The sequence below is a fragment of the Trichosurus vulpecula genome, chromosome 9 (genome assembly GCF_011100635.1).
Source record: "Trichosurus vulpecula isolate mTriVul1 chromosome 9, mTriVul1.pri, whole genome shotgun sequence".
Lineage (NCBI taxonomy): Eukaryota > Metazoa > Chordata > Mammalia > Diprotodontia > Phalangeridae > Trichosurus > Trichosurus vulpecula.
This window is the reverse complement of record NC_050581.1, coordinates 143942671-143970070: the sequence shown is the minus strand read 5'-3', so window position 1 is coordinate 143970070 and position 27400 is coordinate 143942671. Positions and strand designations below refer to the sequence as shown.

General features: G+C 39.5%; 1 protein-coding gene across 4 annotated transcripts; it reads left to right on the top strand.

The window, feature by feature from the left end:
* The first annotated feature begins 1343 nt into the window (after nt 1-1343).
* On the top strand, nt 1344-18035 carry LOC118830894 (CCHC-type zinc finger nucleic acid binding protein). 4 transcript variants are annotated; one of them, XM_036737967.1, is made up of 5 exons: nt 1344-1979; nt 10509-10628; nt 10742-10834; nt 10993-11191; nt 13912-18035. In XM_036737967.1, exons 2-5 carry the CDS (start codon nt 10526-10528, stop codon nt 14027-14029), a joined length of 513 nt encoding a protein of 170 aa, XP_036593862.1. In that variant the 5' UTR covers nt 1344-1979; nt 10509-10525; the 3' UTR covers nt 14030-18035. The 4 variants fall into 4 exon arrangements, with proteins under 4 accessions (XP_036593862.1, XP_036593860.1, XP_036593859.1 ...); XM_036737965.1 differs by having other exon boundaries at nt 1400-1979; nt 10509-10649; XM_036737964.1 differs by having other exon boundaries at nt 1819-1979; nt 10509-10649; nt 10990-11191.
* The last annotated feature ends 9365 nt before the right edge of the window (nt 18036-27400 follow it).

The following is a 27400-nucleotide window of genomic DNA, read 5'->3' as shown; positions in this document are numbered from 1 at the left end:
CACCACAAAACTTCTAGGTAATGGCCATGGTATGAGCCTTCTCTTTCCCCCTTCCCAGAACAGTAATGGGTAAGTGATATAGATATGGCAGGGCAAGGATATCTCAATCATGTGCCCTCTAATCAACCTTCTCTTTGACCCCTCCAAAACACTCCCTCTTTCAGGGTGTATGTGATGTTTGGGGAGGACTAGCATATCCGGTATGAAGGCTGCTCATCCACCTTTGGTGCCCACCTGTCACCCAGCTCTCACCTGTGTCTCCAAGAAACTGTAGCACAGGCAGCAGACAGGCTAAACCAGGTTGAGGGTAAGGGACCGGCCTCAAAGCTGTCTGTGAGTTAAGGGGACATCTAGCACAAGTTGGGTTGGAATGGGTAGATGAGAACAATGTGTTCCGATGGTCATGAAAGCAACTGAAGCACTTAGAGCTTGGTCAGGAATTGCAGAAGCCCAGGTCACCTGCATCCCGGGCCATGGCCAGCGCTCTGGACTTTTGTCCTGCCACTGGCCTTTCGATGACTCTGGACCTCTGCCTCACTGAAATCCAGTTCACCCACAAAAGTCAAGACATCACCTGTGACGTCGGTCTCAGAAACGAAGGACAGACAGGACCACTTGGCCTAGCACTTGGACGGTGCTTGTTGACCATCCCCACTCGCTTACAAGTTTTGTTTTCCCCCTGGTAAGCTCCTTGAGGGCAAGAACTTCCCCACAAATGAGGGTTTGTATCCCTGGTGCCACCTTGCTAGCATTTGAATCCCCACGCTTTAGCAGAGTGCCAAGTGCACATCTGGCACCTAAGAGACGCCTTTTCTTTCACTCATTTATACTCCAATGAAGCCACAGGTCCTGACCAGGGTCTCCCCACCAAAAGCACTGAATTTAACAGCAGCTAATTGTCTTTCCCCCAGTAATGGCTTTTCAGAGTAACGTATTCACTCTTGCTACTTCGAGAAATGATTTCAAACACTGAGAGTTTGTTCAGAGGCCATGTGGTATGAGTGACCGTCCCTCGGACATTAGAGCCTTTCGCTCCTGGGTAACCAGGCAGGAGTCTGGAGCGCGTGCCAGGGCCAGGTGGGCCCGGGCATACGCGGAAAGGGCACCGATTGCTGGGGCCGTTCTGTCCCGGGGCTCCCTATCCCCCTCAAGGAAGGGCCTCGTTCGGGCCCGCTCCCCGGACGGCCAAGTAGACGGTGTATCTGTCCCCAGTGTTTGGAGCACGGTTCCGGGGAGGCGGCGGTCTGCCCCGCTCGGGCCTCCAGGGAGGCTGCGGGCGGGACCCCGGCCCCAGGGGCCGTTACAGGAGGAGGGGGAGCGCTCACAGAGGCGCACTATGACGCGCGGCGGCCGTGCCCGCGCAGCCGGCGGCGCGCAGGGAGCGCAGGCCCGGGGCGCAGTCTATGACCGAGGCGGTGATGTGCGCATCGCCTCTGCAGACCCGCCCCACAGCGACAGCCAAACCCGGCTGGGGAGCGAGGGGCCTGGGCTCCCTCCCGGGCCCTGGCGAGAAAGGACCGACCGCCAGGAAGGGCGGGCGGGCCGCTGGGCAGAGCGGACCCCCGGGGCGAGGCTGGGGTTCCGCACACGGCCACGCCACAGCCGCTCCTGAAATGGGAACTGATTGAGCGAGGGACTGGAAGCTGGAGCCGGAGGGGAGGGGGCTGAGGGGAAGGCGGGAAAGGGAAAGGGGAGGGGCCGCGTCGAGGTGGAGGAAGGCGTTGGGGGGAGGGGGAAGTCCGCCTTTCCCTGCGGACGGCGCTGATTGGGCCACCGGAATCCGGGCGCTGATTGGCTGCGTGGGCGAGGCGGAGGGGCCGTGCGCAACGGCGTGTGTGGGGCCGTGTGCAGACCCGCGTGTGGCGCAGGCTAGGACCCCGAAAATAAACAGCCGCTGCTGCCGCCGTCGTCCCTCTATCCTCCTCGGGAGCTGAAGCGTCCGACCCCGCTACCGCCGCGGGCCCTCTTCGACATCTTAGGTAACCGCCCGCCTGGTTTCGGGGAGTGGGGCGGAGGTCGGGTAGGGCCGGGGCGGGCGCGCTGCCGGAGGCCAGCGGGGGAAGCGGCTGCGGCGGGTGGGGGGGGTGGTGCGCTGAGGCGGCAGCGATGGCGGCCAAGCTCTGGCCCGCCGCCGCCGCTGCGTCAGGCGGGAAGTGCTGCAGCAGCCGCCGCCACTGGCGCCCGCCCCGGGCCCGGCCGCGCGGCGGTGGCGGCGCAAGGGCGACCCTTCGCCCTTCAGCCCGTTGGGCCGGGGCACAGGCCCTTGCCTCTAGGCCGCCAGAGCGCGGGGTCGCGGACGACGAAAAGAGGCTAGGCCCGGCGAAGCCTCCGCGGCGCTCGGGGCGGCCGCGGCCACGTCCCTGGGGGAGGAAGGGCGGGGGGTGGGTGGGCAGCCTGCGGGAAGGTGGCCATGTGGCGGCGGAAGGTGCCCGGGTGCGGGGGGGAGGGGTGGAGGCTACGCGCCGACCATGTGCTCGGGGCGGAGGGGCCCCGGGTGAGGGCCACGTGCCTCGATGGGCTCGGGGCGGCTGGCGGAAGGGGGTGCCCCGCGGGCTAAGCCTGAGCTTTGGGAAGTTTGGCTTCTGGGAGTCTTTCTGGGAACTTCGTTCGGGGCCTAAGGTTATCAAAGGCAAATGATTTACTTGCGCTTTTATTGACGTAAGGTGAGCATTTTATGGCTGTGGTCTTTGCAACGTAATCCAAATTCTTTAAACAAGTTAGCCAGAAAACCCAAAAGCCCACCCGTTTCATAATCTATTCCAAGCGTTTAAGCTTCCTAAAAAAATTTCCAGAAATTTTAACATAAGGTGGTTTTTAAATGTATGGGTTTTGCAAGGATTTAAAAATGATTTAGTCAACTCCATATCCGGTCACAAATTATTTTGCAACTAGATGATCATCCAAATTGAAGTTTTGAGATTGTAATTTGTATAAAATATAGCCTTGTTTCTACATGCTATCCACATGGCCTGAGCTGGAAGGCACTTTTTAAAGTAAAATAGCTACATCTGGTCCTGAGGGTCTTAAAAACCTATTGAAATAATTGTAGCCTAAATTGGCTATGACTGAGGCAGTTGGTAGGTAATGTTCGCTTTTTCCCACAAAGAGGAACATCAGAACAATATAGTATAGACCAATGAGGAAGCTGGTAGAGCTTTTTAGGGTATGACTGTATAATTTACTAGCTCAATTAAATTTAAATTAAAAGTCATAATATTAGTGCTTATCTCTCCTGGTTCCCTAAAACCAAATTCTCTGCCTTTCTTTTTTTAGGGCCCCCCCCCCCCCTTCGCTGGCCTTTGGCCTATGTGATGTAATGGGGGAGGGGTAAGAGGCTGAGATCTGCATCACTTCAAATAGTAATTTATGCTCTTATGAGGTCATCCTTTTTTTTAAAAGCAGATTTAAAGCTGTTCTGTTTAGAATATATTCCATGAAAATGCTGAATATATATTCTTCCATGTTGAAGTTACTATTTTGCAGTATTTTAATTCATAATATTCTTTTGAATTTTGACAATTCGCGGTAATGAAATTTTCAGCAAGGTATGTAGACTGTGCCTGTAAAAGAATTTAGTCAAATCTGTAAAAATGTACTATCATATAAGATTATTGTTAAGAGAGAGAATGATTTTTATTTCAGGTATGAAGTGTGTATGACTTTACGTTTCTATTTAAAAATTGAGTGTCCTCTAAATGATATTTAGTGTTCTGCAAAGCACCATTGTCACATTTCTTACCACTCGTAGTGGAATCACTGTTGCTGATCTATTCTAAGGAGTGACATTTCATCCAACTCACCATGCCTAACTATAGATTCACATTTTAACGAGATTCCTGCAGGTATTTGGTAAGAGGAGAAATTCATTGGGTTTTCCCCCCCAATTCAAAAAGCAGCTTGCTTTTTTTAATCAAGAAGTATAATACTTGAACACTGGGGGAAAAAAGTGTAAAGCCAAATTTCATTTCATCCAGAGTCTTAGTTACATACAGTATTGGAACAATTTTCAAAACTCAGTGTACTTGACCACTTGTTTAATGTAACCAGTATGGGATGCAATCAAATTCCTTTCAACAAAGTATGTGCATTTTATTACAATGTTTTCTCCTGTAGCCTAATAACTTTAAAGCTATTAAGCTGGATGTCAGGATAATGCAGAGAGGTCAAACTAAACATTCTAATTTAGCCTGCTTAAGTTTTTGAAACATCTTTGTTGTGGAATGGACTACTCATTTTATAGATGGGGAAACATTTTATAGATGGGGAAACAAAGAATGACTATGCACTGTATTTTGATGTAAGTAGCTGTTAAAGCAATGAGAGCCCTATATTATGGATAGTCATTTTTTTAAAAATTGGACCTTGAAAAAAATTTTAACATTAGATTTTCTTTTAAAACTAGGTACCACTCCAGATCTTTTTTTAAATCTTTGTTAAATAATCTAATTCCGTTTTCTTAATTTATAAAATTAGAGGGTTGGACTAGGTTATTGCCAAAGTTATGTCTAACTCTAATTATGGGATGCCATCATAGAAAACTCTGATTAGTGTATACTTTTTATAATCTGAATATAACTTGTCCTGCCCTTCCCCCCCCCCACTTAATGTTATTTCATAACTTTATTTCATATTTTCATTTCTACCTTTTGACAATTGATATAGCTAGGGCTTTAGTATACTGGCACCTCTTGTTACCCACACCCCTCAAAGCTATGGAACATTGGGTAAGACATTTAAACTTTGGAGCTTGATTTCTTAATCTTTAAAAATGGGGGTGGTACCTTAATCTGAGTCCATATTCCTTCTCTCCTCCCCCCCCCCCATGATCTCTATTGTCATGTTAATGTGCAGCTGATTTATTTTTGTGGCCATTCTGTTGGACATTTGGGTTGTTGCCAGTTTTTCTTTATTTCATGTGGTGTGACTAGAATCAAAGGTTCTACGACACCATATAGATTATCTAGAAGATTTTCTTTTAAATTGGGCCTCACTGTGACTCATTCTTTTTTTTTTTTAATTGTTCATCTCAGTTCTGGGCCAACACTCATTCTGCAGATAAGGAGGGGCACCTCTGCAGCACCAGAGGCCATTCAGTACATAGTTCTTTGGGGAAGGTGATATAGTCAGTTCTTTTCAGTTAAACTACTTCATTTGATCACCTATCCTATATATAGAGAATTTTCATATTATAAAAGCTGCTTACCTAATTAGTTTGTAACTATTTACATAAGATAAGAGGGGGTGCCAGTCTTCGGGTATGAACAAACTCCTAAGTCTTGCTCTGTAGATAGTATCTTTACTTGATAATTCAATGACTGATTACCTTGTCATTGGCTTCTTATCAGTTGCCTTTTGCTTAGGCTCCTACATCAGAGGATGGACCAATGAAAAGAAACTTAAAAGACAATTTTGAAAATTTTCAGCAAGTTTGGTAAGATTTGAAGGGGAGAAGATTGAAACTATTGGGTAAAATGAAATTTTATAATATTTGGCTTATATTTTTCTCTGTGATAATGGAACTCATAGGTATTTTTGGTAATTCAGAGTTGGCCATAAAAGGAGTATGTTCTTAAGGATCTTTAAAATAAAGGTAGAGTATGTAATAAACTTGCTAATTTTTCCTCTTAAAATAAAAAAGTTTTTCAGCTGGCAAAAGAACTAATAAATTGAAGGTTAAGATAAACTAATCTGTTTTATACTATTCAAGGAAAATGGTCTGTACTGTAACTTGTAAAAATTGGAATAGCCATGAATAAGTTGACATTGAATGAAGCAAGATTTAAAATTATAGTGAGACAGCTGACTCCTACCTAGATGAAAAAGATTCAAATAGTTTTCCTACTGCCATTATTCATGTGAAAAATCTGGTAAAAAGAAGGAAGTCAAATTATTTGGGTTTTTTATTCATAAGTTAAGCACTTAATGCCCAGTACATACTCCATATTAAACAAAACTGATTCATTTGAATTGCTATGATACTTAGAATATATCAGAAGTGTTTTATAGTGACATGTGAAAGACAAAATGTTATAATTTCTTTATAATTGTGTGCCTTATGGAGTAGAGATGACACCAGGAGGATACACAGTCTTCATGTCCAACCCCAAGGATAATGTGCTGGCAAAGTAGACCCAAATAGCTTATTTTTTTACTTGTTTGTCTGTCTTTGCCTGTTGAACAATTTCAAGAATCTTGGGGAAACTAAGATTTTTTAAAAATTCCATATAAACTCTTATTCTGTAGTGATTGTCCCAACAATACAAAAATGCTTCACTTCTAAGAAAATGTGGCATAACCTTAAACTTAGAGCAAAAAATGTGCAGCTCTTCAGAGAGCTTCTGTAGACCAGCCTTTTCGTTGCTGGCCCATAATAGCATTGGACAGCCTAGCTTAGTAATATAGGAAAGTAGTAGAGCCTAAGCAGAACTGCTTGTTCCTTTTTCTAAGTTTGTTCATTGGCTGGATGCCACTGGAAATTATATGTATGTTGACCTATTTGGAGAGTAACAAACATGGAGTCTTTGATGGTAGGTAAAGGATTCTGTAGGTGTTGAAAAATTTTGGGGTAAGCCTAACTTGCCAGTATTTGAGGGAGTTTTGCCACAGCGATTTTATTTGGTACTTAGCAAATATATAATTGCATGTATGCCTGTCATGAAAGGAGCTTTTCTGAATTTCTGATTTTCTCTCAAACTCTTAGGATTTGACATTCATAGTTAGATTTAGGTTGGATCTGGGCCACTTAATATGCTTGTTTAGAACTTGATTATTCAATCAAAACAATTTAATTTCAAGCACATTTACGTATATGAAAAGAATAGTATATTATACTAGGTGTGACTTGAAATGCAAATAGGATAAGATATTGCCTCTTATAGGTCAGGAATCAGTGGGTGGTTAGAACATAGTATTTTTAAAAAATAATTACTAATTTGACAGTAATCAATAAATAACATTTCATTACCTTTCTAAAACTTGTTATTTAAAGGTTTACCTTTATAAATAGAAACTGTAGATCTGTATGCATCCCAGATAAATGTTGTGGGTCTTAAGTATTTTCTTCCTAAGATCACACAGGATATATCATGTTTTTAAAAAAGTAATATATCAAAAGAATTAAATTAAGAAGGGAAACGGAATTGAGAATCTCCTTTTATTGGAAACTTATTTTCTAAATTGACGGTTGAAAAAGGTAATACTGTAATTTTAAATACAAATTTTTCATCTATAATGATACATTGTGAATAGAACACTTGAATAGGAACTTTTGGTTTTTAAATCTAGAGTCCTGAGTTGAACAGGGGCTAATGCTAATCTATGTCAGGGACTTTGTTTTCCTTACTGAAATATGTGCAAAATTCACAATTTCCACAATTAATTTGAAAGACTCAATGAGGCTTCAGCAGTAGATAGCCAGTTACAGAGTAGGGGGTGGGGAGGGTGTCTCTAACAGTTAAGTTTTGAGTTCTGCCTAGCCAGCTTTGAAAAACCTTTCAGTGTGGCAGCTAGGGAGGGGTTTCCTACCCTGAAATCACAGATCAAGAAGTTTGACCAGATGATACTGGAAATTCTTTTAAAGAATTATTGATATCTCTTGTTTTACTCATTTTTGCATATGCCCCCCTACATGGAAAATTATCCCTTATAATAATTAATAATTTTTAAAAAGAGAGAAATTAAAAATAGCAGTTCAACAAAACCAGCTACCTACCAAGTTTAATAGTGTTACTAGGAACTCTTCTTGAATTAGCCCTCTTAAAAGCTGGTACAGCATCCAACACAGAGAACTCAAATTAAGTTTTGGCCTATGTGTGCAAGTTTTGGATCTTGTAAACCAAGTACTGGAGCCACAGACAGGAGTCCCCTTGCCCACCTTTGTACTTTGAGCTTTGTGTTGCCTCTTACACCCCCCCCCCCAATGGAAAGCTTATAATGTATTATTTCCAGCAGAAGTATATATCTAAATATAAAACCATACAAATCAATGATCAACTTAAAAATTAAATTCTAATCATATATTGTTGTACAGGAGGAATTCCACTCAGCATACAGAATCTGAAAAATAGCCACTAAGTAGCTACTCTTTTTAGGATGGTCATTAGTACAAGTGTGTTTTCTGTAGCACTGTAGATATCCCAATCTATTTTTATCTTGTCTATAACTGGATTTAGTAGGGCTTCAAAGAAATTTTAAAGCTAAAACAGGCAGACATAACAGCTCTTCTTATTCCGTGAAGTAGAATGGACTTTTGAACTACTGGTTGTTGATGAAGAAATGAATTAGTTTGGCTGATTGTGATATACTGGCACAGTAGTAGTATGCTTGAGGCTTCCTTATGTTAAGCTTCTTGGCTTTGGGCTTGGTGTTTTTATTCAATACATTCTATAATTGCTTCTTTTCAAAGGTTTTGCATTGTGGCTTGGGCACCAAAGTTAAAACTGTTGAACTACGTAAACATGTACTTGCAGAAACTGGCAGGTACAGAGGTTACTTTGTTTTTGTTTTAGCATTTCTGCTTGGGGTTGGGGGAGGCACCCTCATCCTCCCATTATGTTAAATCTGACATGTCCTCTCAGATTTCATACTAAGAGGAATCTTGAATGAATTGTATTTCATTTCATGAAAACATTCTTCGTGGTTTTTTTTTTTTGTTTTGTTTTGTTTTGGAGGGGGGAAGCCAGGGCAATTGGGGTTGAGTGACTTGCTCACTGCTAGTGTGTCAAATCTGAGGCTGCATTTGAACTCAGGTCCTCCTGACTCCAGGGCCTGTCCTACTCACTGCACCACCTAGCTGCCCCTGAAACATTCTTAATGCTTATTATGAGATACAAAAAATACTGTCATATTGTAAGTTATCAATTGGTAAGCTTATTTTTGAAAAACCTAGACAATATTAGCATGCTGTATATTAGCAGTGTTGGGTAAAAAAAACCTTTTAAAAATTTTTTTCCTGAGTATTACTTGGCAGAAATTAGGAAACCAGGAGGTGTAAATAATCAATAGCTAATTCTTATATTACAGTGACTTAAAATAACTTGACCTTTCAAAATTCTTTCAATGGTATCAATTCCCAATTAAATATGAATATTAGTACCTTGCACCGGTGGTTTAATTATCATACTGCTAATTAATAGCAAGTTGTCCAACATGAGGTTACCATGTTAACCTAAGAAAAACGTGTTGATTTGGAATACAGTTACAACGGTTTTATAAATTTGGGAGGGTCAAATAAGACAATCTGATTTTTAAGTAGCTTATGATCTCTAGTATTGAGGGAATAATAACTAAAGACCTACAACCTAAAAGCCCCCGGGCTTGCCCCTTTCTGATATGACTTGCTGTATTATCCTGAACTTATCCTTTAATGACATAGGGCTAAGGAGATCTTAAGGTCCTCAAAAAAACCAACCCAAAACTTACTGGGAGTAAACTTGTTCAGGCCCCTTCCACAACCCACTATGGTGTTAGGCCAGTTGGAAACTGAACCTTGCCTGATTTAAATATCTTGGTAAACTCTTGGCCTTGTGTGGGTAGTGCAAAGGTATTTCTATGATAGAACAGTCATAGCAGATAGTTAAGTACTTGCTCAAATTATTATGAAACAGTTATTGCTGGGAGTTAAGACCCTTCTTTGCTAAGGGATAGTTTCTTAGTCTAATTGTAAGCATAAAAATATTTGGCATTTGTGATGTCAACACCATGTAAGCTGAATTTAGTCAGTACTGGAAAAACCATCTCTTATAATTTAGAAAAGTATTTTCCTTTATGTATTTTAAGTTCTTTTTCAGTTATTGATTGGAGTGGATTTGTTTGTTTTTCTAAAGTTTCTGACATGTAAATATTTTATAACAATGATTTCAAGAAAGATGGTTTTTTTTTTAAATCTTAAATTAGCTGTAAGTGCTTTACTGAATGCAATGACACATAAGGCCTCATGCTTTGAATTCTTTACATTAAAAATGCTTCTGTGCTCAGTACAAATGAAGACTGGTGGTCTTTCAAAATTTCCTAATTAGAGCTACATTGTTTTGACTTTAAAATAATCTCTCTTAGTAGAAAAAGGATTGAATTTAAAAACCAGCAGACCAGAATTCTAGTCACTAGGGTTATTGTCTGCTACCAGCTACTTGTCATCTATGAGTCTTGGTAAGTCACTTAACCCCTGAAGCAGCTTGGATCATCAGTAAAACACAGAAAGTAATTTGATTAAATAAGAAAAAATAAAAACTATAAAATTAGGAAAAACATGAAGCCATGCAAGAATTACTGTAACGACTCTTTTACTAATAATTTATAAGCTGAGAGTGTTTAACTTTCTGTGTAGATTCCTAAATCCCGTGGTTCCACATACTCAATATTTTGTAAGAAATTACTAATGTGAGGGGCTGTTGTCGTCCTGTCCCTTCGCCTTTCCTGGCCATTATCAGTTTCCAATGGCATGTTTGAGTATGGGAAAGTCACTGAAAGTTACTGCTGCTGTTCTAATGGTTTTATTCTTTAATGTTTAGAAGGTCTAAGTGCAGCAATGAGCAGCAACGAGTGTTTCAAGTGTGGACGCTCTGGCCATTGGGCCCGAGAATGCCCTACTGGAGGAGGCCGTGGTCGAGGAATGCGCAGCCGTGGAAGAGGTGGTTTTACCTCAGCGAGAGGTATTTTTGTTGGAAAAAATTTTGAAATTTCAAAATCTACAATTACCAAGGTTGGTCTAATCTCCCAACTCTTTATTTCCCGTCTGTAATAGGTTTCCAGTTTGTTTCTTCATCTCTTCCAGACATCTGTTACCGTTGTGGTGAGTCTGGTCATCTTGCCAAGGATTGTGATCTTCAGGAGGATGGTAAGTATTTAACACTTCCTTTTCCCTACTTCTCTGGAGAACGGTAAGCATAAAAAGAAGCCCGACTTAAAACTTTGGTGTAGCACATTGTATAAAATTTACCTTCAGTTTATCAAGGTTTTATAGTCTTGGTCTGCTTCTTTTCCTTATTGTTGAAGCCTGCTATAACTGCGGTAGAGGTGGCCACATTGCCAAGGACTGCAAGGAACCGAAGCGGGAGAGAGAGCAGTGCTGCTACAACTGTGGCAAACCCGGCCACCTGGCTCGAGACTGCGACCATGCAGATGAGCAGAAGTGCTACTCGTGTGGAGAGTTTGGGCACATTCAGAAAGATTGCACCAAAGTGAAATGCTATAGGTAAGAGTGGCTGTGTAATCTTCAATTAGAAATATCAAGGACAGCAGCAGTGTCCTGAAATTAGGAGTTAAATTCCTGCACCTTGAAGAACTTCATGCGCTGTGGTTTTGTTAGTGGCCAGGTGAGATGCTGACATAGTCCTAAGAGTCCTCTGGTGCCATGTGAGCTGGACTTTGGGGCAAAACAAAATATTCTACAGCTACATGCAACTTAATATTTGTTCATTTTATAAGTAGAAAGGTCTCTAAGATGATAAATACAAAAATATCTGTAACTGGACTTGATAGATCCTACAGCTATGTTCCTTAAAATATGGGGCAAAAGATTTGCTTGTTTAAGATCATCGGCACCTTTTCTGGTTTTGACAATGAGGAAAAAGTGAAATGGAATAGGTGGGTCAGTGAGGCACAGTGTAGCTACTTGCAAACTCCTGTTCTTTAGCCTCTTCCTTTTCTTCACCTAGAAAGCTTACTCTAAGAGTCGTTCTCATCCCTCTTTAGGAATTTCTACATAGCATTTCTCAACCTAATAGTTCATAAAATCTGTCTCGTTCTTCCTCCATCCCCACTCCCCCCAAATAGATGTGCCACTACTTGGTGCTTAAACTGCAGTAAGACTTTTGGGGTAACCTAAGTATGGGGGGGTGGCATAGAATGCTTGATTTTCAATCTGGAAGGGGCTTGAAAGCCCATCAAGTTCAACTTTTTTGCAGATGAAACATTTGAGCTGATAGTTTTTATGTAGTGCTTTATTATCTAAGGCAATTTATAAATATATGTGTCATCTTTACATCCTTGGGCAGTAGGTGGTGGTGTTATCCCCATTTTACAGATGAGGAAACTGAGGCAGAAGTGAAGTGACTTCCCCTAGGTCACATAGTAAGTACCTGAGATGAAATTTGAACTCAGGTCTCACTGTTCCCAGACCTATCGCAGCACCACCAGAGAAATGTGACTTATCTAGGGTCAAATAAAGTAATGTCTGAGGTAGGATTTGAACATCTTTAATCTTCTTGACTTTAAATCTAGCAGTGCCTTGTCTGCTGCAATATGCTGCCCTTAGGTGATACTAGTTCCCATTTTTCCATGAAGAATCAGAGATTGGTATTTGTCAGGTTACACAACCAGGAAACAGTGGAGCCCTCGTTAAAACCCTTGCCTTTGGACTTCTAATTCCAGTGTTACTTTTGGTATGAAGTGGATGTGAGGAAGGCTTTTTTATTGGTTGAATTTTAGGGATTTTTATTCAATTGTGCATGTGGGTAATCTTAATCTTAATTGAAATTATTGTAGAATTAACACCTTCAGTTCCTCTTGTATCCAACACTAGAAGTTTGAGGTCAACAGTTTTAAAACCTATCTTAAATCAAAGGGGAAATTTTGCCTGTTTAGCCAGTTAGTGTCTTACAATTATGTGGCCGTTTAAGCCATGTAGTGCTGGGATGTCTTAAGTTCTTTGATAAAGTTAATTCTTTTCCTGATCATTGTTAAATAAGTGTTATGGATACTTTAAAAAAAACTCATTTGCTGACTATAAGCTTTGTCTTGTAAAGTTGGGTCAATAGGTGGAAATTGGTTTCATTTAATTGAAAGTTTCATGTTTTTATAGATTGATAAAGTAATAGGAAATTCCTGGTTTTGAATATTTAGGAGAGACATTGAGTAGTATGTTCCTAAATCATGTGGTGTGGTACTTTGACTTCAATCTAAGACAAATCTTGTGGTTTAGATTGGCTGGAATATTAACGTGGTTGAATTAGGTCAGGATCACAGGGCTTTATACTGAAGCATTTTGTAAAAACTCCCAGAGGATTGATGTCCAGGTGTTTTCTTCAAGAATGACTTTTATAGAGTTCAGGTCTGGTTTAACAACTCTAGTAGAGAATGAAACCTGGTGATGGTGATTAGATACTAACAGATTACACAAGAATGAGAAATTATCCAGATAACAAGAACTTAGATTTGCTAGATCAGTAGTAAAAGTGAGGCCCATATTGAGGTGTTGGGTGTGTTTTAGTTATGTTTGCAGTCAGTTCTGGGTTTTTTTATTGAAGCTTGTTTCTTGGAGGAAGTAGTGAGCTGCTTCTCTTCCTCTCCAACTCTTACTTAGGCATCAAGTCAACAAAAAGCCTATTTAGTCTAGATGAAAACTAATAAAATTTCGGATGGTAGCAGAGTTGTTAGTACTTGTTTGACAAATGGATTTTGCTGCTATACTGTTGGCTCTATGTTCTTAAACTTATGGTTTTTCCCAGTTCTGACTTGATTCTTAAATGTGAATCTATTACATGTGTAAGTTTTGCTAACTTAAAAAATATCTTTACAAATGTTCCCGTGTGTGTCATTTTGTGAGGCTGTATCAAAAGATAAACTCCTTGCTCTACTTTGTCACAATGTATGGTTAGAACTAAATGTGCACAAAAATGACAAAATTTGGGCCAGTCGTGTGGATTTGATTTTGGTTGTTTTAGAGTGAACTTTGAATGAACTAGGTAACAAAGCTTGAATAGAATAATAGCACAAAGCATTCTCATCCTTAGTGTTAAGTTTCCTCCCCTTAGTTGCTTGATTAGTGTGATATTGTCTTGTTTCAAAGACCCAGTAGAGTTGTCTGGGGCATTAAACATCATAGCTTTAATTTTGTGCAACGGCTAATGATTAGGTAGACAATTTCACATTTTCTGAGCACCAATGTGAAAACTCTTTAATTTCTTTTTTTAGGTGTGGTGAAACTGGTCATGTAGCCATCAACTGCAGCAAGACAAGTGAAGTCAACTGTTATCGCTGTGGCGAGTCAGGGCATCTTGCACGGGAATGCACAATTGAGGCTACAGCTTAATTATTTTCCTTTGTCGCCCCTCCTTTTTCTGATTGATGGTTGTATTATTTTCTCTGAATCCTCTTCACTGGCCAAAGGTTGGCAGATAGAGGCTACTCCCAGGCCAGTGAGCTTTACTTGCCGTGTAAAAGGAGGAAAGGGGTGGAAAAATCGACTTTCTGCATTTAACTACAAAAAAATGTTTATGTTTAGTTTGGTAGAGGTGTTATGTATAATGCTTTGTTAAAGAACCCCCTTTCCGCGCCACTGGTGAATAGGGATTAACGAATGGAAGAGTTGAGTCAGACTAGGAAACCCTCTCTGGGTTTCTTGGATGTGATCCCATGCAGGAGGTAAAACAGATTCTGGAAGTGTCTTTGAACTTCCATAAGTAACTTTAATTGTAGTATAATGATGGCCTTGGATTGTCTGACCTCAGTAGCTGTTAAATAACATCGAGTAACATCTGTATCAGGCCCTACATAGAGCATCTAGTCGAGTGGGAGTAAAAAGATGTATATGCCTGTTAATGGCCATGAGAGAGAGAGAAATCAGGATAAAAACCTAAACAGTAACAACTCCGTCGCAATGTGAATGCTGGAGATACAGATGGTGAAGGCAAGGTTTGAAATAAATTTTTCAAAAACTAAAACTAAAACCCAGAGTAAACATCAATGCTCAGAGCAAGCATAATTTGGAGCTATTCAGGAGTTGCAGAGAAATGCATTTTCACAGAAATCAAGATGTTATTTTTGTATACTATATCACTTAGACAACTGTTGAGTTTCATTTGCTGTAATCAGTTTTTAAAAGTCAGATGGTAAAAGCAACTGAAGTCCTAGAACATAGAAATGTAATTTTAAACTATCAATAAAGCTGGAGGAGGAAGGGGAGTTTGACTAAAGTTCCTTTTGTTTATTTCAAATTTTCATTAATGTACATAGTGCAAAATGCCATATTAAAGAGGGGACTGTGGAGGACTGAAAAGCTGACAGTTTGGACTTTTTTTTTGTACTAACTCAATCATGACTTCAATGGCTAAAGTTAGCAGCAATTAAAACATGGAAAGGCTTGGGGTTAAAAATTGTGTCAGATTATTTTGCAAAAGAATAGAGAATGTTTAAAGCTTTGGTTTTTATCATCCATTTACATATTCATAATATGCATTTTTTTAGGTTTTACGTATTTTTAAGTGATCTGTACGCAGTTGCCTCAGCTTAGCCATATATATATATATATATATATTCATATTCTTTGGCCTTTATGTAGATCTGAAATAACAGTACCTCCACAATATTAGAGCTGGAAAGAACCTTTAGAACCTCTCCCTTGGTGATTTTTCCCAGTGAAGGTAGGGGCAGAGCTGCAATCAAGTTCGAGTCTCCTATGAACTCAAGTACCACACTGCAGCTCCACTGTGGATATAGTTAGGGGTTCATTTGGGGAGCTTTTTTGATAGGTCCAATACAAACGTTTATTAAGTGCCTACTGTAAATAAGGCACTGGTTAGCCATTTGGATAGAAAGATAAAAGGAAAAACATTCCCTACCCCCAAGAAAGTAAATTTGCTTTTTTCTTCTTCTGATTTGGGTGTTTAAAACACTTTCTATCAATTATTTACTTCATGCGAATTTTGAGTTGAGATCTTGGTGCTTCCTTCAGCTTAAGGGTCCATGGTGGTATAGGCATTCCAACTTTGTATTGAGTTGAGGGTTTCAGAAGACTATATTAAGGCCACCATGATTTGGCCAAAATGAAAGGAAAACATGATTATAAATACATTTATTATATTTCCCAGTGTGTTGAATGGATGCTGAAGTAACATTTAAATGAAAAGCAGAAATTATTTTAGAAAAACTCCCGCAAGTTAGCTTAGGGGTATTAACACCAATAAAAACAATAATGACTTAAATCTTCTACACTTCTATGAAGCAATGCAAAACTTTAGTGGACACCTCAAGACAGTTCTGCTATTTAGGAAGTTGAAGATTATTTTTCCAGTCTTGTAGAATCATTGGGTACTGCTTGCCAACAAAACGTAAACACTAAGTGAAATGCAAGGTGACAAAATTGTGGCCCATGCGGGGCAAATGTTAATTTTTTCTGTAGAAATATATTAGTCTAAGCCTGTTTTGGTATAAGCCTTAGTTGTTTATCACTGTAAAACAGCTTTATGCATCAACTTAAGCCCCGCTTTGGCAGGTGAAGGGTCTTGAAGGCTACAGTGCTTTCCTCCCAGATAGAAAGGCATATGCCAAGACTGGGAGCAGGCTTTGTGAACTGGATGTTGGGAAGGCAAAAGGGAATTTCATTTGGGCTTCAAGCTGTTGCATTCTCCCATCCATCTTTACATTGGTGGTACCTAGGAAGTTTGTATATGGAGAACTTTTTGAAGCTGGCATGGAACAAGAACCTGTTCTTACCAGAGCACAAAGTGTTTTCCTTCTATTATACATATCCATTTTTGCTTTAAGTTTACCTTGCTTTCATGTAGCCTGAACACATTAAACATGGAAATGTTCCTTTTGGACAGAATCTAAATGAGGGTGTTGATGCACGTTTGTGTATGGATTGCTGTGTGTATAAACACTTTCCGGTGAAACAGTATTGGTATACTATGCCTGAGTAATTGGGTGTGTGAAGAGCAGTGTGGAATGATGCCATGGAATGTATGAAGGCACTGTCCAGCCTGTGTAGGAAATACTGTTGGATCTAAAATTTTTGTTGATGTATGTATGAATGGTGTTTTATAAATGTGTGGTCTGTTTTGGGGAGAGGTGACTTTTCCCCTTGAATCAGCAGGGTTATCTAACTGGAAATTGATTCCTCCCACCAGAGGAGAGACATAAACACAAGAAATACAGTACCTTACAGTTAACCTTTGAGACATGTTCTAAGGAGTTTTCAGAAGCACTTTAGTGTACCTTTTTTTGTCCTTCCTGAACTTTAATATACTTGTTGGGGAAAATATTAAATGTTATTTTCTGCTTCCTCCTCTCTTCAGCCCCTTTATTTTTCCTCTTTGTAGATTATTAAAAATAAAATCAGACCTGAATCACAGGTGGTTTCGGGAACCAGAGCCAGGAGTATAAAACCCAGTGTTTTCTATTACACCATTTTCTTCCTTGGCCTTTTTGATTCAGTGTTTCTCTTCATATTAATGATTTTGATCATTCTTACTCATAACACTGCCCTGACATGTTGGTAACATTTATTTGCTTATTTAATTGGAGAGAAGTAGTGTAGTGCCTGAAGAGAAATTCTTGGGATGACAGATATTCATAGCTAAGTCAAATTTCATTGAAGTGTAATCTTGTCACATCAATGCCTTAATGCAAGTGGCCTGTGAGTTCCTGGATGTCACTTTGCATGGGCTTGCTAGAAGTGTGGAGCAGAGTTCTTCCACTAACTTAGCAAGTTTATATTCTGTTTTGAGGAAAGATTCAACTTTAAGTGTGTCTATAGTACTATTGAATAAAAATGTTATTGAACATTACTGAAGAATTTGAGGGGAAAAGAGTTTAATAGAAACATTCAATGTGGTAAGTCATTTTTCTCATTTATATGCCAGTTCTCGGGGGAAAGCCAGTCTAGTTGTGCCCAGTACCATCAAAGAGGTGAAAGGAAGAAGGAAGTAGTTATTAGTGTCTGTTAGGGTTAGGGTAATTAGCTGACATCATGATGCAGTTCTGTGTTTTCTGGCACTTCAGAATTGTTTTCCTAGTAGTAGTGAGTTGGTTTGTGTTGGGCCACCTGTTCTTTTAGAAATGGAGGCATACGTATGGGAGAGGTGCCTGGGGGTCTTACTGATTCTCAAACAGTTGCTCTTCGAAGTTAAGGGGTTCTGGAAAGGTCAGCCTCTTAAACCATGCTCTTTACCAATTGAGTATTACTTTCAACCCAGGTATGCCCAGCAAGGAAGCTACCTTGTGTTAACATTTTGCTATCAAGTGCCATTCATCTACCATGATGCCAGCATTTTTTTTCTTAAAATAAATTTTAATAATAAAATAACCTGTTAATTTAATCAGTCTGTGTATTCTTGTTTTGAGTTTTTTTTTTAATTGAAAAGGTTCCCCCTTTCTCTTCCTCTGTATTAGGTGGTAGGTCAAGAACTTCACTCCTGCCCCAAAGAATTAATGTGACCTTCAGCAACGAAAGGCTTCGGTGATGGAATTAACTTACTGACTGACGCATTGGTTACATCTAAGACAAATAATGCACCAAGGACTCATGATAGGTTTGTGCTTTCAGGAATCCAACTCAGCATTAGAAAATGACCTGTTCTCTGGATCAACAGAGTACTTCAATTTGGCAACTTTCAAAGCATATCCACTTACAGTTTAAAAATATAGGAGTTTGGATCAGATAATATTTTGAAAATGATAACTTGGCTTGGGGGGAAATTTATGATTACAGGTATGCTAGGAATCTTAAAATACCACAAATATGTCATGAAAAGCATTTTGTTTTGAAAATGGGATGCCAAAAGAATGCTACTTCGTATTTTTATCTCCCTCTTCTCCCTGTTTGGGGGGAAGATATAGAATATATCCTGTGGCTGCCTTCTCCTTTTGGCTTCCCAGCTGCTTTGTAACTATCCCTTAAGCCAGCTACTCTTGCTGTTTGCTAGCCTGGTTCTGTCTGGGAGAGTTCTCCTCTTAGCTGAATACTTTGCATATTGCTTAACTCACCCTAAGCAATTTTTCACATCACTTTCAGAATGTGGCTACCCTGAACATTATCATTCCAAGGTGAAACAAAGAAACTGGTACACTTTGTTTTGAGAAAACTAAGTTATCCAAAGACATGATTAATGTTATAAGCGTGGGATGGTAAATCTAAGGCAAATGTTCGCTTTCTGATTATAAAATGTTCCTGTGCTAAGGACTAAGACTTGATGGATAGGAAAAAAAATTTAAACTTAGCATTGAAAATTTTTCTTAACATTCAGAATATCCTGTGTGTATTAGGAATATTCTGAATTGCCCTTATAAATAAACCAGAGCTGATAGAAGGCAGTTAAGTTTCACATGAACACTGTATCCCACGAACATGTTTCAAAATGGAATTTTTTTTTTCTGATCCATGGACAGTAGTTTTGATGTAATGAAAAATACTGTTTAGCTCGAGCTTGTGCCATATCAAAGAAATGGTCCCTTTAATAACTTTCTTTTAAAATATAACTGAAAAAGTAATGCAGCACCCCTATGACTATTTAGGAAATTACTTTTATTCAAAAATTATTTAAATGCTATGATGAGAACCATGTTCAGCTTTCTGGTAACCTAGATTGAATAGGAACTTGATGACACGTTAACAGTTGTATTTCTTTAATTGAAATTTGGCTACAGGGAAGAGTAAGGGTAGCACGTTATGTTCATGTACTGGTCTGGGTGGATTAAGCCATTTCTATTTTGTTGCTACAGGACATTTCTTGGAAAGTTTTGTTGTAATATCTGTTTTGCCATGGAACTAGTGCTATTATAATTGAGTATTGACTTCCTAAAGAACTTGGAAGCAAATATAGATAACAGTATATCCTGAAAACAAAGCTGCAGTCATGCCTTTCTGCTCTATAGATATAACTGCCAGGCCCTGAAGAATTTAGAAAGCAATTCAGTGTTTTGTAATAATGTAAAGATAGGAAGTAATATGCTCCAGTGCCTAAAGAATGGAAACACGCATGGTGTACATTGGTTATCCTGGGAACCTAAATAGAGATGAAATGTGCATCAGTGCTTTCAGTTGTTATTCCCAATTTTAATATGTTAGCTCTAATAAATGACTAACATGTAATTTTCCTAGCTATGGAAATTGGAAGATGCTTTTGAAAGTTATTGGAGTGGCCCTGGAAGTTTTAACTGATACATTTCACTATGTGGATGGCTTTTTATAGAATCATTAAAAAACCACTCCATTGACTACTTCAAATTACTTGTTAAATATTTGTTGATGGTATTTTTTTCCACAAATATTCAAAACTAAGGGCTGATTCAGTATTTCTTTGGTTCTGTTAGCCAAAACCAAAATCCATACCAATGAGTGCTGTTACATGTTTTCATGCTATTCTGCTACAACTAACTCTAATAGCTTCAGAGGAAGTCTGCAGAGAAGTGTTTTGGTGTAGACAATTTTATTCTGTTTGGATAATGCTCTTTGTCCTGTTAATTTTCTTGAATAGAGACCAAAAGTACTGTCCCTTCCTGTCCCAACTTAATCCATCCTAAAACTAGTTCAATCCTATTATTTCACTGGCAGTGAATAATCCCAGAATGGTTAACTGGTTTGTTTGCTCAAGCTCTATGGACCAGAAAAGATAGGCATTTTGTCACTCTTCCATTCTGTTCCCATAAGGTACTTGCAAATGAGAAAACTAGATAATTAAACCTGAAATTTGTCAAAATCTACTAGAAAGACAATTTTAAGAAAAGCACTTTTACTTCAGTTCCACAAACAATAGGTGATATTTAACTTCTATTATGACCTGTTCATTATAGAGGAATTTTAAAGAGAATTGTTACAACTTGGACCATGGACTGTCTAGGACGAAGAGCTAACATTTATCTCAGAATTTCACTCTCATAGTCCACGTGTTGTGACTTTTGATCTGAAGGAGATAGTGCCAGAGAGATGAAAGCATGCATGTATGCAGGACCCTATTTTCTTAAGTGTGCTAAAACTGTCAACGATGTTTTTGCTTTTTATTTTTTTAAACACATAAATAACAATTAGGTATTGTTGTTGGACATGGGCCCTCAAAGGAAACTTAATACTGGCATATTACCTTAGATGGGAGTGATTAAGCTCACTATCTAGCACCTTAACTGAGATAACATTACAAACAAGTTTCTTGGTTATAAATGTTTGCCAACGAAAGGGACTTATTCCACGCCCCCCCCCCCCCCCGCCCCGAAAAAAAGGTGAGCCTCCATAATAATACTTCTGACACTACCAGTGCCACAGTAGGTCTATGATATCTTTGACATGGAATGTGCTTGAGCAATTCAAATTGTAATCTACTGATGCTTTCCCGTCCTGTGCACCATGAGTCCATGCCTTCTTTTCAGTCCTCCACAGGAGATCCACCCAAGTTCTGCAGACTTTAGACAGATGGGCCTCATTACTACATATGACCGTTGATTGCTCTTATGACTGACCCATCCCTTTTCTGGTCATATATCTCATGGTACTTGGTTTGTCTGTGCAATGTGTCCTTGGTCACATACTGCAGCCTGTTCAGGAAAGGCCACCAAGCGTTTCTCCAGTGCCCTTTGGGTGACCAGTAATTGATTCCTCAGGGATTGTGGTATTCCATTATTTACATCCAAATAGCATCGCCAGAAGAAAGAACATTTATGTGGTGTTGTGTTTTTTTTTTAAGGGAGATCTTGTATAAAGGACATAAGGGTTGTTCAAAGTACTGTCCATTTTCTGAAAGGCAAACAAGTGCCTTCTTTCTTCTCTTCTGTTCTGAGCCCAGCTCATTGTCCATCTCCAGTTGTGTCAGCGGAGCAGCTGTGTGGGCCATTCATCTAATTGCATGTCAGAGATGGAATGTGTCTTCTACATGCTTTGTCCTGCATGGATAGTTAGACAAAATTTGGGGGTGATTGTCAATCTCATTTAGCGAAGTGCGGATATTACCTGTTTGCAGACAGCGTCCTTGGGAAGCATACATTTCCCTGTTTTATGCCTGATGTTGATAAATCAGAGGAGCATAAAATTTTTCTTCGCCAACTAATCTTGTATGATGATCTTACCACATACATGTGGGACATTTAAGTAGAGGCTATAAGATGGCTATTTTACCAAAAATAATCCTGCCTCATATCCTCACCAGTGAATTGTCTGTTTGATGATGTGGTCTCTGCTGGAGCATGGCTCATGAAAGACTGCCTGTTGTGATATTTTCCTAAAGACTGATATATGCATAAATTATCCCAAAAGATTTAGTGGAGACAAAAAAGGCCTTTGGGTTGGTTATTGATATTTTCATGATCTCCCCTTTTTGGTAGTCATCATCTATTTTGGGTTTTTTAATTATTCAGTATTTTTCTCTCCTTGAGATGTCTTGAACATCAGTACCTTTGTGCCCTAATAATTGTACAAGTTGCCTTCAGCACAGACATCCTCTGTATGTTGGCTTTTGTTACATTATTTTTATATCTATCAACTTTCCAGTGTCATTCCTTACATGTTAATGACATGATCTGGCTTAAATGGGTCTCTTGTCAAACTTTCTATAAACCAGTTTCTCTCTACTGCCCCTCGCTGGTTTGTGAGGTGATACTCTTCACCATCCTGTAACACAAGATTTTGTATTTGCCAACTGTTGTGGCCCTTGGCTGCCATATTTCAGTGGGCAAGGAGGGTCAGATACTTGCTAGTGGAGGCAGTTTTGAGCTCAGCAACTTTTAAGTTGCTTATTCCACTTCTATAGAAAATGGTGCTGGTCTTTTGTTGATATATATTCCTTTTTTACCCGTTTTCCAGCATCAATAGTTTAAGTAGATTTAGAATTTTTTATTTGTATACATATCCTATCATTTTTATTCTGATTTGCTGCCTTTTTTGATGATTTTTGATAGCCTCTCTCTTGTGCTCACTTTTGCATTGAAATCAAGTATCTATACATTTGTTTAATTTGGAGTGTCTTAAATTCATATAATTTCTCTTATCATCTCCTTTTAAACAAATGTTTTATGTTTGCTTTTTCCTTGTTTGTCATGAGCTCTGCCAAGTGAGATGACTAAGTTACAGTAAGTTGTTACTTGTTTTGGGATGTATTATGAAACTATCTCTGCAGGTTTTAGCTCCTGGTTTTATTTATAGCAAGACTTTCAATATTGATGTGATTTTTCAGTTTTTCACATAATATGTTGACTAAGGTAATTGGTCCAGTGTCCCACTTTTAAGAATATCATCAATTAAATCAATGTCCATAGATGGTTTTTGTGATTCTTAACACCCTTTGTTCCTTTTCCCACCACTCTGTTAATACCACTGAAGGAGCAACTAAGGGCCAAAGGATAGAGCATCTCCTTGTATTTTTTCATGGTGGAACCTACTAGAGCTCACTTGCATGGCCCTGGAGAACTGGGATTTGCCTCAGGCTGTTGTAAAGCATCATAGTAGGCATTTAGTGGGGAAAATACATGATCATAAAAGGTTTCTATGAATCTAGTAACACTTGAAAAATTAATTTGCATTTTATAATCAACAATAACATCTGTGTAAGTTTGATAAATAACAGTAACTCATTGTAAAAGATTATATGTTCATTATACAGAAGATGTGTTTGCTGCTTATACTGGTCACCCACATATTTTGTTGGAAATAAAGATGAAAGTGACAATGCTCGGTGTCTTGTGGATTTTCAAACCCTTTGCAAAAAAAAATCCCACTGGACTTACAAGGATCCCAGGCACAGAGATGAGACAATATTTTTGCAGTGGTATCAATGGAAAATGTTACTTGTCAAACAAAATTAGAACTTTAAAACATCTCAGAATCTGAATTAGACCATTTATAATGTCTCCTTGTTTCCACTTAGCAACTATCCTAAATCAGGTCCCTGTCCCCTACCTGGACTGCTGTAGCTTACTAATTAGTTTCACCAGTAAAGTCCAGGTCTGATGCATATCACTATCATCCCACACCCTTTACTCAATAAATTCCAGTGCCAGCTTTTTAGATTTAGGATCAGATATAAAATCCTTTGGCATTTATAAGCACCATCTGGCTCTTAGACGTCGTTTGCCTTCATGCATTATGGTGCTGAACGGTAATGTCATCCTTGCTGCTTTTCGCATGTGATGCTCATCTCCCAAATTGCTGGTTGTCCCAATGTCTGAAACACTCAAATTCGCACCCACCCCAACTTAGAATCTCTGGTTTCCTTCAAGACTCAATTCAAATGTCACCTACTTTTTAAAAAAATTAGTTTTATGCATTCACTTAGAAGATTTTTAAGTTAAGTTCCAAGTTTTCCACCCTCCCCAAGACAGCATGCAATCTGATAACAGGTTATACGTGTACAATCATTAAACATGTTTCACATTAGTCATTTTGTGCAAAAAGAACAAAAGGGAAAAAATCACAAGAAAAGAAAAAGTAATATGCTTCAATATGCCATTCCATTCCATAACTTCTCTGGATGTGGATAGCATTTTCCATTATAACGTGGAATTGTCTTAGATCTTTGTATTGCTGAGAAGAGCTAAGTCTATCAAAGTTGGTCGTCACACAATGTTGCTGTTACTCTACGATGATCTCTTGGTTCTGCTCACTTAGTATCAGTTTGTGCGATCTTTTCCAGGTTGTTCTGAAATCCACCTGCTCATTTCTTATAGAACAATAGTTTTTCATTACATTGATATACCACAACTTGTTCAGCCATCCCCTAATGGACATCCCTTCAATTTTCAATTCATTGCCACCACAAAAAGAGCTGCTATAAGCATGTTTGTACATGAGGCCCTTCTCCCTTTTTTATGATCTCTTTGGGATACAGACTTGGAAGTGGTATTGCCGGATCAAAGGGTATGCACAATTTTATAGCCCTTTGGGCATAGTTCCAAATTGCTCTCCAGAATGGTTGGATCAGTTCACAACTCCACCAACAATGCATTAGTGTTCCAGTTTTCTCAAAAAAAACAAACCACCTACAGGAGGTCTTTGCCAGCTACTTGTGCCTTTTCCATTTAAAGTTACTTTATCTGGTATGTGCTTATTTGTATACATATTGACTCCTTCAGGGCAGGGACCTTTTAAATTTGTGTTCTCAAGGACAGCAGCATTCTTTTCTGGGGTGGGGGGTGGGGAGGTGGAAATGTCATTACCAGATAAAATACTAAGTCCATTGCAGAATGTCAAGAAATTACAAAAAGCCTTGAATACTAACTAAGATAATGTCACATGCAGACAGGAAAACAGTTGTTTGACAGGTCAAAGGAGAAAGGGGCAGAGGGAGGGCACATGGTGTTTGGTAGAAGGCTGCCTAGGAAAGAAAACCTGTACAAATGCGTAAGTTCCAGGTCCTAGAAGAAACTGGTGTTCCATGGGGAAAACTGGATATGTGCTTCCCTTTACCCTCAACCATGGGAGCAAGAGGCTAAGGAAGGCTGGATTCCAGTTCAAAAACACTAAGCTTGAACTATTTACACCATTTTTGGCAGGGGAGCAGTACAAAGATGAATTAAAACAAAAGCTTACACACCCTGTGGAGATAAGGGAGGTACAAGATTGACTTAAGTGTGTAGAAAAGGTACAAAGTTCTAGGATTCTAAGCTCTTTGTCCCTGTGTTTCAATTTAAGAGATTTGGATTTTACATAGATTTAGAGCTGGAAGGAACCTCAAACTGGGTCATCTAGTGCAACACCTTATTTCACAGGTGATACATCCCCAGAGTGGTTCTGCAACAAATGGAATTAGAGCACATTGACTCTAAAACCACTGGTCTTATTGTTTAGCTTCAGGGTTTTCCCTTAAAAAAGAATCATAAAATAACACCTTCAAGACCATTTAGTCATTTTGCAAGATCCCAAATAGCCACCTGGACTCCCCTTGATGATCCACAAAGATCTGTCTTTTGAAGCAGCTTGTTTTACCCTGAGCCAGCTGGAAATTGTTAGGAAGTTTTCCTCTTACGTTGAGCCATAATTTGTTTTTGTGTAAATCGAAATTAGTGTGGTCTTGGGTCTTCAAATATCTTCCCCACCTCAATTTAATGGAGCAAAGATTTTCATAAATGAGATAAAAGGTCCTAAAATAAAATTCTTGGTTCACATAGTACATTCGCATGAAAGTGTTTCCGTCAAAAAGAAGTACATAGGACAAATTAAGTTTATTTCCTGTTTAGAAGATACAGTGTGTCTGAAGCAGAGAAAGGAGACCCCCTTTGAAAGGGGAAAAGGTTTTCAGCAAAGGGAGCCTAAAAATTTGGCTGTCTTCACAGTTTGCCTAAGAACCTGCCAGCCTTGCTATTTAACATTAATTGTGGGAATTGTGCCCAGAATTGTTCCTGTTTGTCATGAGTGGCCATGCTAGTACACAGCCTAGCAGACCATAACAGTTTAGTGTTAGCGTTACAACACTTGCAAGATTTGTGGGCATTCATTTTTCTGTTTGTTTCCAAGGCCAATTTCTTATAAAGCCACAAAATATCACTATAATTAATATTTGGCCATAAATAGTAGAACCTTAGGGGCAGCTAGGATAGAGCACTGGGCCTGGAGGCAAGAAGAACTGAGTTTAAATCTATGTGACCCTGGGCAAGTCACTTAACTCTTGTTTGCCCTCAGTTTCCTCATCTGGAAAATAAGCTGGAGAAGGAAATGGCAAACCACTCCAGTATCTTTGCCAAGAAAATCTCAAATGAGGTCACAACTGAACAAAGAACTTTAGCTGGAGAACAGACTTATCTTAGTTAAATAAAATAGTAAATCTGCCAGGTAAATGATCCTGCATGTGCTCACTCCCTTCTCCAGTCCATTCTGGCCGCGCTGTCAGATTACTTCCTAAAATACAGTTCTGATTATGTCACTACCGAGATCAAAAACCTTTCTTCATTTCCTGCTACCCAGAAGAGAAAATTGAAACATCTCACTCTGGCACTCCACCTCCGCTATTCGGCAATGGTCTGCCTCTCCAACTTCATCACATACCAGTCATTCATCCTAATTTCCAACCAAACTGCTCTCTGAATATGACTTGCATTTTCCCACACCAGAGCCAGTTTTTAACTTAATATGGAATATTCTGCCTTTTTACTTTCCCTGACAAAAAACCAAACTATTATGTCCCATGTTAAATGCTACCTCCTCCTTGAAGCCTTCCTTGATTCTCCCCATCTAGAAATGTTCCTCCACATATCAGATAGAATACTGCCTATAATTATATTAATATTCATGCATTATCTCATTTACTTTTAGAGGTCCTGAGGGGGGAGGCATTTTGCATTATTCATCTTTGTATCCTGCCCACACAGATATAATGCATGAGCGCACGTTCACACACACACACACACACACACAGCCCTCTCTAGGCTCCAGCAGGGAGAGGAGAGGAGGGAGTCTTACTAGCTCATACCATCATCCGCAGCATGGGCTCCAGCCTGCCTTAGGAAAGAACTATTCCAATCTCCAGCCACATTGGAAAGTATATATAACCCTTACATGGCTCACCCTTGAAATTCAGGTACTTCAAGGATGGAACATTTAGATAAAAATTTTGCAGACTAAAGACATATAAGTGGGTAGGCAGCCTGTAGGGTTACTCCATCAGTCACAGAATTTGCAAATTGGAAAAGACCTCAACCCTTCACAAAAGACCAACCTGTTCACAAAGGAATTTCCACTATAAAATTAATTGTCCAGCTCCAGACCTCC